The sequence below is a fragment of the Lacerta agilis genome, chromosome 7 (genome assembly GCF_009819535.1).
Source record: "Lacerta agilis isolate rLacAgi1 chromosome 7, rLacAgi1.pri, whole genome shotgun sequence".
Taxonomy (NCBI): Eukaryota; Metazoa; Chordata; class Lepidosauria; order Squamata; family Lacertidae; genus Lacerta; species Lacerta agilis.
In genome coordinates, this window is record NC_046318.1 from 64,546,162 (window position 1) to 64,558,435 (window position 12,274).

Below are 12,274 nucleotides of genomic sequence, written 5' to 3' on the forward strand. Positions count from 1 at the left end.
TTGAACCGCCGACCTTCTGATCGGCAAGCCCTAGGCTCTGTGGTTTAACCCACAGCGCCACCTGCGTCCCTAAAAAGCACATTATGAGAATTCCTTCCTAACTTTAATGTGCCACAGATCCACAAGCATACATTCCAGAAGCTCATAAATCATTTGTAAAAGATATCCAGAAAGAAAACCATACAGGGTTTGATCCAGATATGCCAAATGGAAAAGGGTGAGAGGCAATTTCCAGCAATTCCTCCTTCCTCCTGCAGCCTGCCAAAAGCAGTTCAAGGCATGGGGGAAGAATTGGTGGAAATCACTGCTCCTGTCCAGCAGGTAGTCTCTACAAGACCCTAGTCCTTTCTGTGAATTGGATAAGTCTGAAATTCACAGGATAGCCAAGCTGGATCTACCTTTACCAAGCTTTGCAAACTGTGGGAGGTGGTGAGATATAAAGACATCTCACACCAGTCTGTCAATAAAAAAAGAAATGTGCAAATATAATTTTTTAAACAAAGCCAGGAAAAAAATTCTGCCAAGAGCTTTCATTTCAAGGCAAAACAGATGCACTAAGTGGACAGTGAAAATTCTGTATAGTTCTAGCAAGAAATCTGATTGACAAAGTTACTTCATAAAAGCAGAGATCCAAAGCATTTTTAAAAAAGGTTTTGTATCTGCAGTTCAATAAAATTATATTTGAGTAATAGCAGCTCAAACCAAGAAGAAACTAAAAATCCCACCACCTCCCTGGCTCTGAAGGACTGAACTTCAGAAGGGCGGGGCAGAAATTTGATAATAAATAGATAAATAATATTGTTACATCCAACAACAATCATACTTAATTCTTACCTGTCCAATGGGATATATGAATTTAAAATGGATCCAGCCATTGCTTTGGTGCTGGCATTGTCACTAACTGTTCCTAAACTAACGGTGCCCGACTCTCCACTCAAACTGCATCTTTCCTTCTGCACGTCTGCTTGAACCTCCAACCTTGGGGAGAAATTCAATTTTAGTTCTGTTATTATCTTTCAGCTTTCATTTCACTTGGGAGTCTTTTCAGAAGCTTCTGCTTGCAAGCTACTCACATACATGTGGCTAGAGCATGAGACTCAAACTCAGGGTCGTGGGTTTGAGCCCCACAATGGGTTGGACGATATGAACCTCATGGTCCTTTCCAATACAATACTATGATTCTATTATCTAGTTGGCTACTGTCAGAACAAAAGCTTCCCAGACTACAAAAGACCCGTGTTTAGACAACATTTTCCTGTTGCCCCTGAAGCCATACACATGGTACTCATTATGCTATTTTGGTACATTGCCAAAAAGAGGGGCAGAAATTATCATTTATTATGAGCCCAACTCATTTCAGAAAAAAAATCTTCTCTCAAAGCCCCCACTTTTTAGCCACAGTTCTGAAACACCAAACACATTGCACTAAATTCTGTTGCCAGAAACTTTCAAAGTGTTTTTGTAATTTGCAGCACCTGAACTTCCTTCCCTTCCTTTAACTGTAATTGAGTAATTGAGAAATCAGGGATCAGAATTCTTCTTTAATCCATGTAAACAAAGTAACTGTTTTTAGACTACATAAAATCAAAATAAAAAGTATCACATCAGAATGTACAACATGAAAAAGTTCATCCTTTCAGAGCTAACTGTAGTTTGTATACAAAAGCAGACACAAAAGCTGAACTTTGGACACAAATTATCTTACCTGTTAAAGCAGTTGACCATTGCACTTCCCGACAGACTCCCTGTTATACTGGCTCCAGCCAGGGCCATAGTGCTGGCAGTTTCGCTCAGATTGTCTCGAATTGCTCCCATTCTGTCCATATGGCTACCACTTGCACTCAGGCTTCCAGTCAATCCTCCAACACTTTCTTCCCCTATGCTGGGGTTATTACGTGCCTCTGCTACTGATGTGGTATCTAAATATGAAAGGTAAAGGTAAAGACTATCGAACTCAGGACACAAGGGAGAAACGTGCTAAGAGGAAAGCACGCTTGGCAAATCCACACAGTAATCAACTCCTGCCTGGAAACCAATGTCCCCACTGTGGAAGGACATGTGGATGCAGAATTGACCTCCACAGTCACTTACAGACTCATTGTTAAAACCGTGTTTATGGAAGACAATCTTACTTAGCTACGAGTGATCACAAAAGAAGATCTAAATATGAAAAGGGGTGGTACTAAAAATGAATAGGAAAAGCATTTCACTGAAACTCCTTCAATGTAGAGAAAGACATTGCTCTTGGAAAAGCTGGAACAGTGACTACTAGGGTTGCTATTAAGCTTTTCCATGTGTCCCAAGAATCTGGGTTAGTGCTGGTCCTATACTGATATAACTACAATGTCTGCAAGAAGAGAACATGTATACCATCTATCAACTCCAGCCATCAACTGAAGACATTGAGAAGAGACTAGAACAGACTTCCCTTACCTACTGCTGCATTTGTTCCACCAACAGTTATATCATTTTCATCATCAAATTCTATTCTGACACCCTTTCCATTGCCAGCCGATACACCGCAACCTCCGCTTCGGCAGAGAGAGATAGGAACTACTCCATACACATAGGCCAACATAATAGGGACACCAATTCCTGCAATGAAAATGTAGAACACTGTAATCAGTACAGAGTTGTCATGTTGTGTGATATCTGTCTGTCTGTCTGTCTGTCTCTCTCTCTCTCTCACACACACACGAGAGAGAGAGAGAGAGAGAGAGAGAGAGAGAGAGATATCACTATATACCTCCTTATTGTATACCTCCTTATTGTACAATTTAATAGGCTATCACAAAAAGTGGCAAAGAAAAGAAAATCTGAATTACTACTATAAATGAAAAAGATACCCCCCTCAATCCTATAAACACTTCCTGATGCCAGGAGTTTCTATGTGACACTGAGATCCTCTGCTTCTAATGCCTCGCCCATTCATTTCAACTGATGAATCAGGTCTGTATGTACACTGTTTTGTACCGCTGGGTGCGGTTCTTCCAATGGAATTGATGGGGCTTGACCCCAGCGCTCACATACATATCTGAGCACACACAGGTATATTGTACTGAGGCCCTGGTTTTCAGAGAGAATCTTACCAAACCTACAATAATTGCTTAGGCACAGGGATTGTTTCAGCTCCACATACTTTTATAAGCTAAAAATAGGGTTCAGAGCTGTAAAATGAACTGCTAGCAGCATCGATATCAATTCTTTGTGCCCCACCTTTACAGCAAAGTGTAAACAAAGCTTTTTATAAATCAGTACAAATAACTAATTCTGCAAGGGTTTTCCTGATTTTTACCTGCACCTTTACTTACCAACAGTTACTGCAGCTACAACCGGTGAAACAATTACAGACAAGGTTACGCCACCTGCAATGGCCAAGTTCCTCTTGTGCTTTGAAATGTCTTTACCTTCATAGCGATTGTGAATCTTTAAGAAAAAGAGCATTTTAGAATGCATTACATATCACATGCAAAAATACATATCTTTGTTTTTATTTTGAGCTTTTTCTTAAATAAAGCGTCTTAATTGCCACAGATTTATAGACAGAAACTGTTTGCAAATATTACTAGATTATTTAATTCTATGCTGCTGCATTATACAATTCTTTTTAAAGTGTTTTTAAAAAAACATACATTTTTCCTGTTTCTAGGTACATTTTATTTATTTATGTAGTTGACTAAAGGATATATATATATATATATATATATATATATATATATATATATATAAAACTACAATATCTTAAAGTACAACATGTTGCTGTGTGAACAAGTCTTAAACATGTGTACTAAAGTATCCAAGTCCTATGTAACTGAAGACTCTAAACACACACAGTTAACTTACCTTGCGTCCCACATATACAGGTATTCCAATAATCATAGCTGGAATAGCAATGCCTGCTATTAAGGCGATTCCTACAGGTGCACCCACAAGCGTCCCTAGTTGCCACAGTATTTTCTTCTTCCGACTCCATGGTTTTTTCCCCCAGAATGTACAACCTGATGGACTATTTGAAGAAATTTTCCATAAATAAGGCAAACTTTTGACTCACAGTGAATAGTCTTAACTAACCATCAGTTTTATAATAACATTCTCTAACAGAGAGAGCAAGTATGCTTGAATCTGCAATCCTGCTAAAAGTGTTAACGTAATGTGACATTTCAGGTTGTGGAGAGAGTAATCTGAAACTAATATAGTACCAGACCAGCAGTACAACATTTATTTCCAGTGCATTTTCTTTTTGGTTCCATCAGATCATGGCTCTTCCCAGGGCTGATACTATAATGTGCAACTCAGGGTTTGGAACAAAGTTTCTCCATCTACGTTTTAAATGAGCCTCTTTACTATGAATGGGGAAATATTTACCTTCCTCAAATTTAACTGAAACATCTGACAAGTTTTGTCTTTCTCTAGGAATTGTGTGTTTTACTTAGGCAAAAGCTCTAAGGCCTGTTGATGAAGTGGTATGGCAGCAGCTGTCCCACTTGTTCTGAACACAGCTAGACACAATAACAAACAGAATGTCCTCTTTGCAAAAGGCTTCTCCGAGCATGTGTAGGACATAGGATGGGAGGCGGGGATTGTTGTGATAGATTTGATTCCATTGCTATCTTTCCTAGTGATATTTACTGCAGGAAGTCCATTTTCTAATTTCCCACAATAAACTAAGTCCTGGGGCTTCCGATGTCACTTTATCATATTCTGAAGAGAGCTTCAGTGTGCATCAAGCTTTAGAAAGCAGGGCACTTCCTGTAGTTGACACCCATGCAATGGAAAGTCCTACCTTATCTAATGTCAGTAAACTTCCTCTCAAACCAGTTTTATATATATATAAAATCTAACAAGGTATGAAAATAGACTACATCAAATGTGCATGATCTAAACAAATGTCACTTGTTCCTTCCTTCCTTCATTCATTTTAAAGGATTTATAGCCTAGCCTGCTGTTAATTAGTGGGGTACAACATGAAATGAGGTACAACATGAACTCTTTCAATACATACCTTAAATAATGCAAGTCTGAAATCTCCTTCATGCATAGCCAACAGAATTCACATCCACAGACCGCACATGTCATATGATTGCAGCTTCCATCATTCATCTTTATTATATAAGCAGCACAGCGTGGGCATGGCTTTATGTCATCAGCTGTTTAAAAAGAAACCCAATGAACCCATGCTGCTTATAAGAAAAAACAACACTGAAAATCATGTCTGGAAATGTTTGAAAAATTTAACTGGTTGCAAACAATTCCAAGTTCAGCCTCACTTAATAAAGAATTAACCTAAAGGGAGAAAAAATTAACTGGAGAACCCAGAGATCTGTGGTTGTATACAAAATTAATAAAAAATAACAGGTACATGCAGGTACCCTTTACGCAATTTTTGTGCAATGAGCTAGCTTGGTTGCTTCAGCCTGTTGTTTGCAGTGAGCAAGGAAAGTCAGTGCTGTTTGGACACCTGGGATCCTAAATAACTTCTGTTTCCTTCTCCCTTTTAGTGAATTATTCCTGCATCTGTCTTATTTAGAGTTGTCCTTGGAATCTTCATAGTTTGCCCCTTTTTCCCCATGGCAACCAGGATACATCTATCCTATGGATAGTTCATTTGCAATCAGATACTCTCTAGAAGTTATTTACCGCAACTACTACTACACAGTAAGTGTGGGTGGAAGCTAAATAATCCCTTTTCCATATGGCAAATGCAAAACATGAACACTTTGGAAAGTGGCTTAGGTGTGTCTCTTGCAGTGCAGGAGTACTCCAGGCACTCATTAAGAATTCAATGTATATTTAACTTACAGTTCAACAATACCCATGCCTCCTTCAGATGTAGTCTCTGTGCTTAATGGGGCTTACTCCCAGGTAAGTGGGTACAAAATAGCAGCCTTGGCTTTGGTTTAAAATTGACACTGGGGGGAAATGGGGGGGGGGGTTGTGCCTTTAACAGTTGCATCTCCACAATCAAGACCAGCAGGACACAGATCTTCCCATGATAAACATGAGGTTGAGGAGGTTGACTATGTTCTCTTATTTTGTGTTATACCATGCTCCTATGGCAGCCATTTTGTGGCAAAACATGTCCACAGGCATGGGTGTAGCCAGGATTTTTCTTAGGAAGGGCAGGCTTTTTGTTAGGGAGGCAGAACCTCAGGTAGCTATATATTTTTATTTATTGGGGGGGGCAGCTGTCCCTCCCTGTCGTCCCCCTGGCTATGCCCATGTCTACTGGTCCCAAAAGGTTAGAAACCCCTGTTCTAAGTCAACATCTGTGACTCAGTATAACAAAGAAGCACCCGGGTCGGATGTTCTGACTATCCACATCCAAATAAAAATCCAACGGTGAGTACAATGAAGTTTTTCGCTCAGTAATTATGCTCTAAAGAGATGCCAACTCCTTGCCCAAGATTCTGATGAGGTTTCTGGCTGTCCAGTATGAAATAAGTTCACTGACAAAGCAAAGCATTATATGCAGTCAGTCCTCTTGCACAGGTTACCAAGGAGTATATTATTATCATAGGTGAGTCAACAGATAGTCTGTTTTCTCTTCATATTGTATAAATCTTTTGCCTTTAAAACAGGTGGATAGGCAGAAGTATAAGCACAAGGACAGTTTTTTTAAATAAAAAAATCTAGTATAGTAAGCTCTGTCCTTCACTTTCTACCTAAGTCATTGCTTATATTTTGAAGGTCTCCCCAAAAGTAATCATAAAAACAAAATAATTCATGAATGGAATCTCAAACCAAGACAATCATGAAAATGTCTAGTTTCACTGCACTGTGATCCTTGGATGAAGTACGATATAGAAATTTAATAAATTATAATAATAACAATGATATTGGTTAACCTCTATTAAGTCAAACATCCATCGACTTCTGGATCATTCTGTTTATGAAATTTTGCAACATTTGCATAATGCTGAAATAAGGGCTACTGGACTCAACTCTCCTCTCTTTATAAACATCAATAATCGGTGAACAAAACAGTTATCAGATAGTTTAAAATATTTTAAAGACACCTAGTATTTCAGGTAATAAATACCTGCTGCTCCAGACTCCTGGCTGTAGCTAATGGATGAAGAACGAATTGTTCGCAAGCGTAGACTCTGGGCTCTCTCCTGGCGAGCAGCATCACAAGTCTGGTTGGGATGCCAAATTTGTTTACAATGATAGCAAAATTCAGTTCCACAGCCTTCACGTCCACATGTAAGTTTAGGACAGCTTGCACAGCCAAAAGCGATTACAGCATACCTTAAAATGTTCAAGAATAAGTAGGAGGAAGATTGTTATTCTCAGCACTGCACAGTAGCAAGCAGAAGAGCTGACTTTTGGGGATAAATTAAGAAATATCCCTTATTCTGGAAACAAAACTGCATTGTCAATGTGACCCATCTAACCCACAGCACAAAACTCTGAAGATCTGAACCTAACAATCTAAGTCCTTAAGTATTTCACAGTCTGTGTAGCATGTACTCTTTGATCTAAGTCCCAATTTTAACAATGAGAATGGTACATTCTAGATTTCCACATTTCTAAATGCTTGGTGCTGACCTCGCCATCTATAATAATGGTGTTATTTTTGAAGGTCTTTCAAAGTTGCACACATTTTAGTGGTTAAGAGTTAGCCCAAATAGACTATGTAATTGTCATACTGCAGCTTGCAATTGCTTGTGTTCAGTGAAGCCCACAGTAGACACTACAAATGACAAATAAGTAATCAATAGGTCTAATCTTAAATTCCCCAAACTACTTCATCAAACTAAGGCAAAAAGAAGTACCTACCAGTTGCTTGCAGCCATTTTATATAGTAACTTGAGTTGTGAGAATAAAATTAGTTATTCTCAAAACCTCTTAAAGCCAAACTATAGGAAACTACCATCCTCAAAAGCAACAAAAGGTCAATATTGTGTAGCATGAACTAATATAACTTTTTAAAAAACTACTTCCAAACCTGTGACTTGTCTACTATATAAAATACGATTAATAGAATAAGGATCATCTCAGACTTCCTCATCATTACAGTGGCAGTCAATGACTGGAACAGAAGATCCCACTAAAATGCAGTCTCTGGTCCTGCATTCAAAATGTTATCTCCTGGTTCACCCTATACGTTCCCTCCATGGTGTGGAAGCATTGGGAGGAATGTGGAAGCCCAAGGTTTGCTCTGAATTTCACAATCTGTAAAATCCCAGGGGCCCAGGTGCAGCTGAAAACAAGCTTAGATTCAAATATTATTTCTGAGAACACAAAGTTGATGGCAATCTTAATTTTCATATTCCAGCCCAACAACTACCAGAGAGAAGTGGGACACATTGTATCAAACAGACATAGTGCATATGTGACAGAAAATCAGTGAGCACTGGAGAGTTAACCGTGTCTCTTATAATACACAAGAGGTTTGACTCTGAAATTAAGCTGTTAATCCCAGCTTTTCCCCATGAACATTCTCTAATCAATAGTAGTAATGCAATAATGCCATTTGTAGAAGGGAAGGCATGTTCAATAGACCAACAGGGATTCTGCCCTTTTGTGCAGAAATATGGGCTTTGCTGGCAGAATCAGCAAACAGAGGTATAAAACATTAGGCGTCTGCATTTCAGTCTTCTCACATGCTTAGAAAGTAATCCTCAGTATCTAGAAGCATCAAGCCTCGGCCTGTTTAAAGATATTTCACATGGGGGGGCAGGGAGAAGCAGAGAGGAGGGACAGCGGCACTTACTTTTGTACTATAGGCTACATTCCAGCTACACAAATACCTCAGGATTCCACAGACACACACACACACCCTCCATCCTCCAGCCAGGCAACAGCAATCAAGGAGGCTGCAGAGCAGGGCTAATGAAAACTATAACTTGGAGAGGAAGCATAGCCTAGGGAGAGGTCTGTGGGGCTGTGTCATTCCCAGATTCAACATACTAAGCAACAGCACAGCACAACAACAATGGGGAGGAGCAAAGTTCTCTGATCTTTGCTCTGGGAGCCTGTGCAATTGTGCCAAGCCATGGTTTGGCTTAGTATGACATATGAACCAGGCCACTCACAGAACTTGCTAGTCAACAAAAGAGAACTGATGTGCTGCATATTAAAAATCAGCACACTTCTGGGTGCAGAATGTTTATATCAGGGGGGGACCTCAGATCCAGGAGCTAAATGCAGCCCTCCAAGCATTTCTATCTGACAGTTGGGACTAAGCCCAGCTCATGCCTCCTCCCCAGACTACACCAGCATTCCCCTTTCAAGAAGGAAAGTGAATATTTTTGACCAAGAGTTCAAGGACAGCAACAAAGGAAAATACAACATGTAACAGAGAATGAAGAAGAGATACTTTATGGCTATGTTAGAGAAGTTACCCACCAAGAAGAAAGATACAACCTTGAAAAGAAGAAGATACAACTTAAAATGTCAAGCTTAAAATTGGGCATGATGGAAACAACAAAAGAAGATGAAGGAGCTGGAAAGAGTGGACTTTGGGGGGGATACCCGTGGGGGATGGGAAGGGAAAAGGGAAGGGTTAGGATGGTTAGGAAAGGTATGGGGTAAAGGAAGATTATTTAAAGGGAATATAAAAATGGCTGACCACGGAATTCCGAAACCAGAGGGGGGAAATGGTGTATGAGAACTGGAAGAAACATTTAATTATTTGATAGGATGTGATTAATTAATATCTGAAATTGGAATCAGAAGAGATTTAGGCTACAGTAATTAGAAGTTAAGTTAAGAGAGGATATAAGAAGTTGGAGTTGCGTAATGTTTATTTTATTAGGAACAAGATTTTAGGTATATGATGATTATGATTTGTGAGAATAAGATTAGTTGTGAGAAGGAAGATTTTACAATGTTATAAAGTTACTAAAGATTAGAAATGAACGCAGAAGGGAGGACGTGAGGAAGTCCCAAAATAATGCTTTAAAGAGGATAAGGACAGTTAAAAAATTGTGTGTAAGTTTTCTTTTTGCATTTTTTTAATTGTTTTGTAGTTCTTTTTTGTAGTGTTTGTTGTATTTTGTTTGGTTTTTATGGTTAAAATTCAATAAATTCTTATTTTAAAAAAAGGAAAGTGGATATTTTTATCCCAATCTGTATTGGATATGTAATTGTTCTTATATGTGCAAGTGTTTTATATGTGTTTTTATTGTATTGTGAAATAGCTTTGAGATGTTTCACAGGAAGTGGCTTAATAATAACAACAATAATGATGCAGAGCCCTTTAATTACAGGCCTGACCAGTGACATGCAATCCAGCCATACAAAAGTAGCTCCCTCACCACTCTTGTAACACATGAATCATCTCTAACAAAGCAATCTACAGTTTATGCAAGATCACTGAGAAGTAAATCCAAGTGTGTTCAATGAAGCTACCTATCAGAAAAGTGTATGTAAGATTGAAGCCCCAACCTAGGACACAAAACTGAATCTGAACATTACACAGGACTCAGTAGATTAAAAAAATAAAAGGTACAATCAACAAAAAACCCTTTAAAATGAAAAGTCACCCAAATAAATCCATAGCATTGTGAATCAAGGAAAGGGGTGGTGAACAAAAACATATTGTATTGTACTGATTAAATAATCAGGTTCCATGGTCAATCAATTCTATTTCTCAACGAGTTCCTCTTACTGTTTAACCAAAATCTAGCCTCCTATAATTTTAGTATTGTCTTGAAGATGTGTAGTCTTCTCTTGGAACATGTTCCAACGCATGGTTTGGAATCTATACGTTGCCAGGTTCATAAATGCTGTGGTAGGGCAGAGGAGGATATTCAAAATAGCTACAACGTTGTCCAGATAACTGGCAACATCTCAAATTAAAAGAATTTTATGCTCCGTACTTTTGGTCTAGGATTGGACTGATAAGAACAAGATGCTAAGCGTAAAGCAAGAAAAGCAAACCATGCTTCTGCAATGTTTCTTTCTAAATAGGACCACAATCCAAATTTGATTCAAAGCCAATACTGGAGAACATGCAATTACTGTCATTTGAACTACTAAAGAACTGAGTAAAATTTTATTTATTTATTCAGTCAATCAATCAATCAATCAATCAATAGATATTTAGTAATTACTATCCAATATATGCAGATGTGAAAAAACATGCTCATCTGTTATTTTCCATGGAAAAGCAATTACTTCCCTACTACCAGCTCATTTTCCATGCTATTTTATTTACAACATCACTATACTTTTTCTCACCAGCCACCTGTTCATAGCTACACACAATCTTCTTGCTAACGTGATAATGCAGCACTTCAGGTCACAGAATTAGTATATACTTTTAATGTAAAAAGTGCTTGGCTTAATGACTTCATGGATACTAATGCCATGTATATGATAAACACGAACACATAAATTGGTCTAAACCACAGAGCATAGGGCTTGCCGATCAGAAGATCAGTGGTTCAAATTTCCGCGACAGGGTGAGCTCCCGTTGTTCGGTCCCTGCTCCTGCCAACATAGCAGTTCGAAAGCATGTCAAAGTGCAAGTAGATAAATAGGTACCGCTTTGGCGGGAAAGTAAGCGGCATTTCCGTGAGCTGCTCTGGTTTCGCCAGAAGCCGCTTAGTCATGCTGTCACATGACCCAGAAGCTGTCTGTGGACAAATGCCAGCTCCCAGTAAAGTGAGATGAACGCCACAACCCCAGAGTCATCCACGACTAGACTTAACGGTCAGGGGTCCCTTTACCTTTAAGTTGAAGTTATTGTTTTGCTAAGGATTAAAATCATCTAAAAATCAACAGAGGAGGGGACATGGTATTTGTCATTGAAACTAATTTGTGCTGGTTGGCATACTGCTGTGTAAATTTTGTGCAGGAAGGTTTGTATTATTTAAGATAAGGTAAATGCAGGGGGGAGTAAAAGAGGGATGGAATGTTTGTGTGTGTTGTGTGCTGATTGACAGGGTAGCATATGACAGAATAGGTATGTGTCTGGGGAGTGACAGTTGGGTTTTGGAGGAAGTGAGAGTAGCTGGTCTGGGTACTGAGGAGTAAGGGGTAGAGTAAGTTGGATGAAGAGAAGAAGAGTTTGGATTTGATATCCCGCTTTTCACTACCCGAAGGAGTCTCAAAGCGGCTAACATTCTCCTTTCCCTTCCTCCCCCACAACAAACACTCTGTGAGGTGAGTGGGGCTGAGAGACTTCAGAGAAGTGTGACTAGCCCAAGGTCACCCAGCAGCTGCATGTGGAGGAGCAGAGACGCGAACCCGGTTCCCCAGATAACGAGTCTACCGCTCTTAACCACTACACCAAACTGGATAGGATACAGTTAGGAATAGAGGT

The 12,274-nt window shown here is 39.2% G+C and overlaps 1 protein-coding gene across 6 annotated transcripts in view; it reads right to left on the reverse strand.

The window, feature by feature from the left end:
* Window positions 1-12,274, reverse strand: part of RNF19A (ring finger protein 19A, RBR E3 ubiquitin protein ligase) — a 37,010-nt gene that overhangs the window by 4,641 nt on the left and 20,095 nt on the right. For all 6 annotated transcript variants that reach the window (XM_033155670.1, XM_033155666.1, XM_033155669.1 and 3 more), the window contains 7 exons: window positions 7,040-7,248; window positions 5,003-5,147; window positions 3,844-4,006; window positions 3,312-3,426; window positions 2,434-2,595; window positions 1,706-1,919; window positions 835-978 (listed from right to left, as the gene is read on the reverse strand). In XM_033155670.1, coding sequence (XP_033011561.1) covers window positions 835-978; window positions 1,706-1,919; window positions 2,434-2,595; window positions 3,312-3,426; window positions 3,844-4,006; window positions 5,003-5,147; window positions 7,040-7,248 — 1,152 coding nt within the window. The remainder of the gene's footprint in view (window positions 1-834; window positions 979-1,705; window positions 1,920-2,433; window positions 2,596-3,311; window positions 3,427-3,843; window positions 4,007-5,002; window positions 5,148-7,039; window positions 7,249-12,274) is intronic.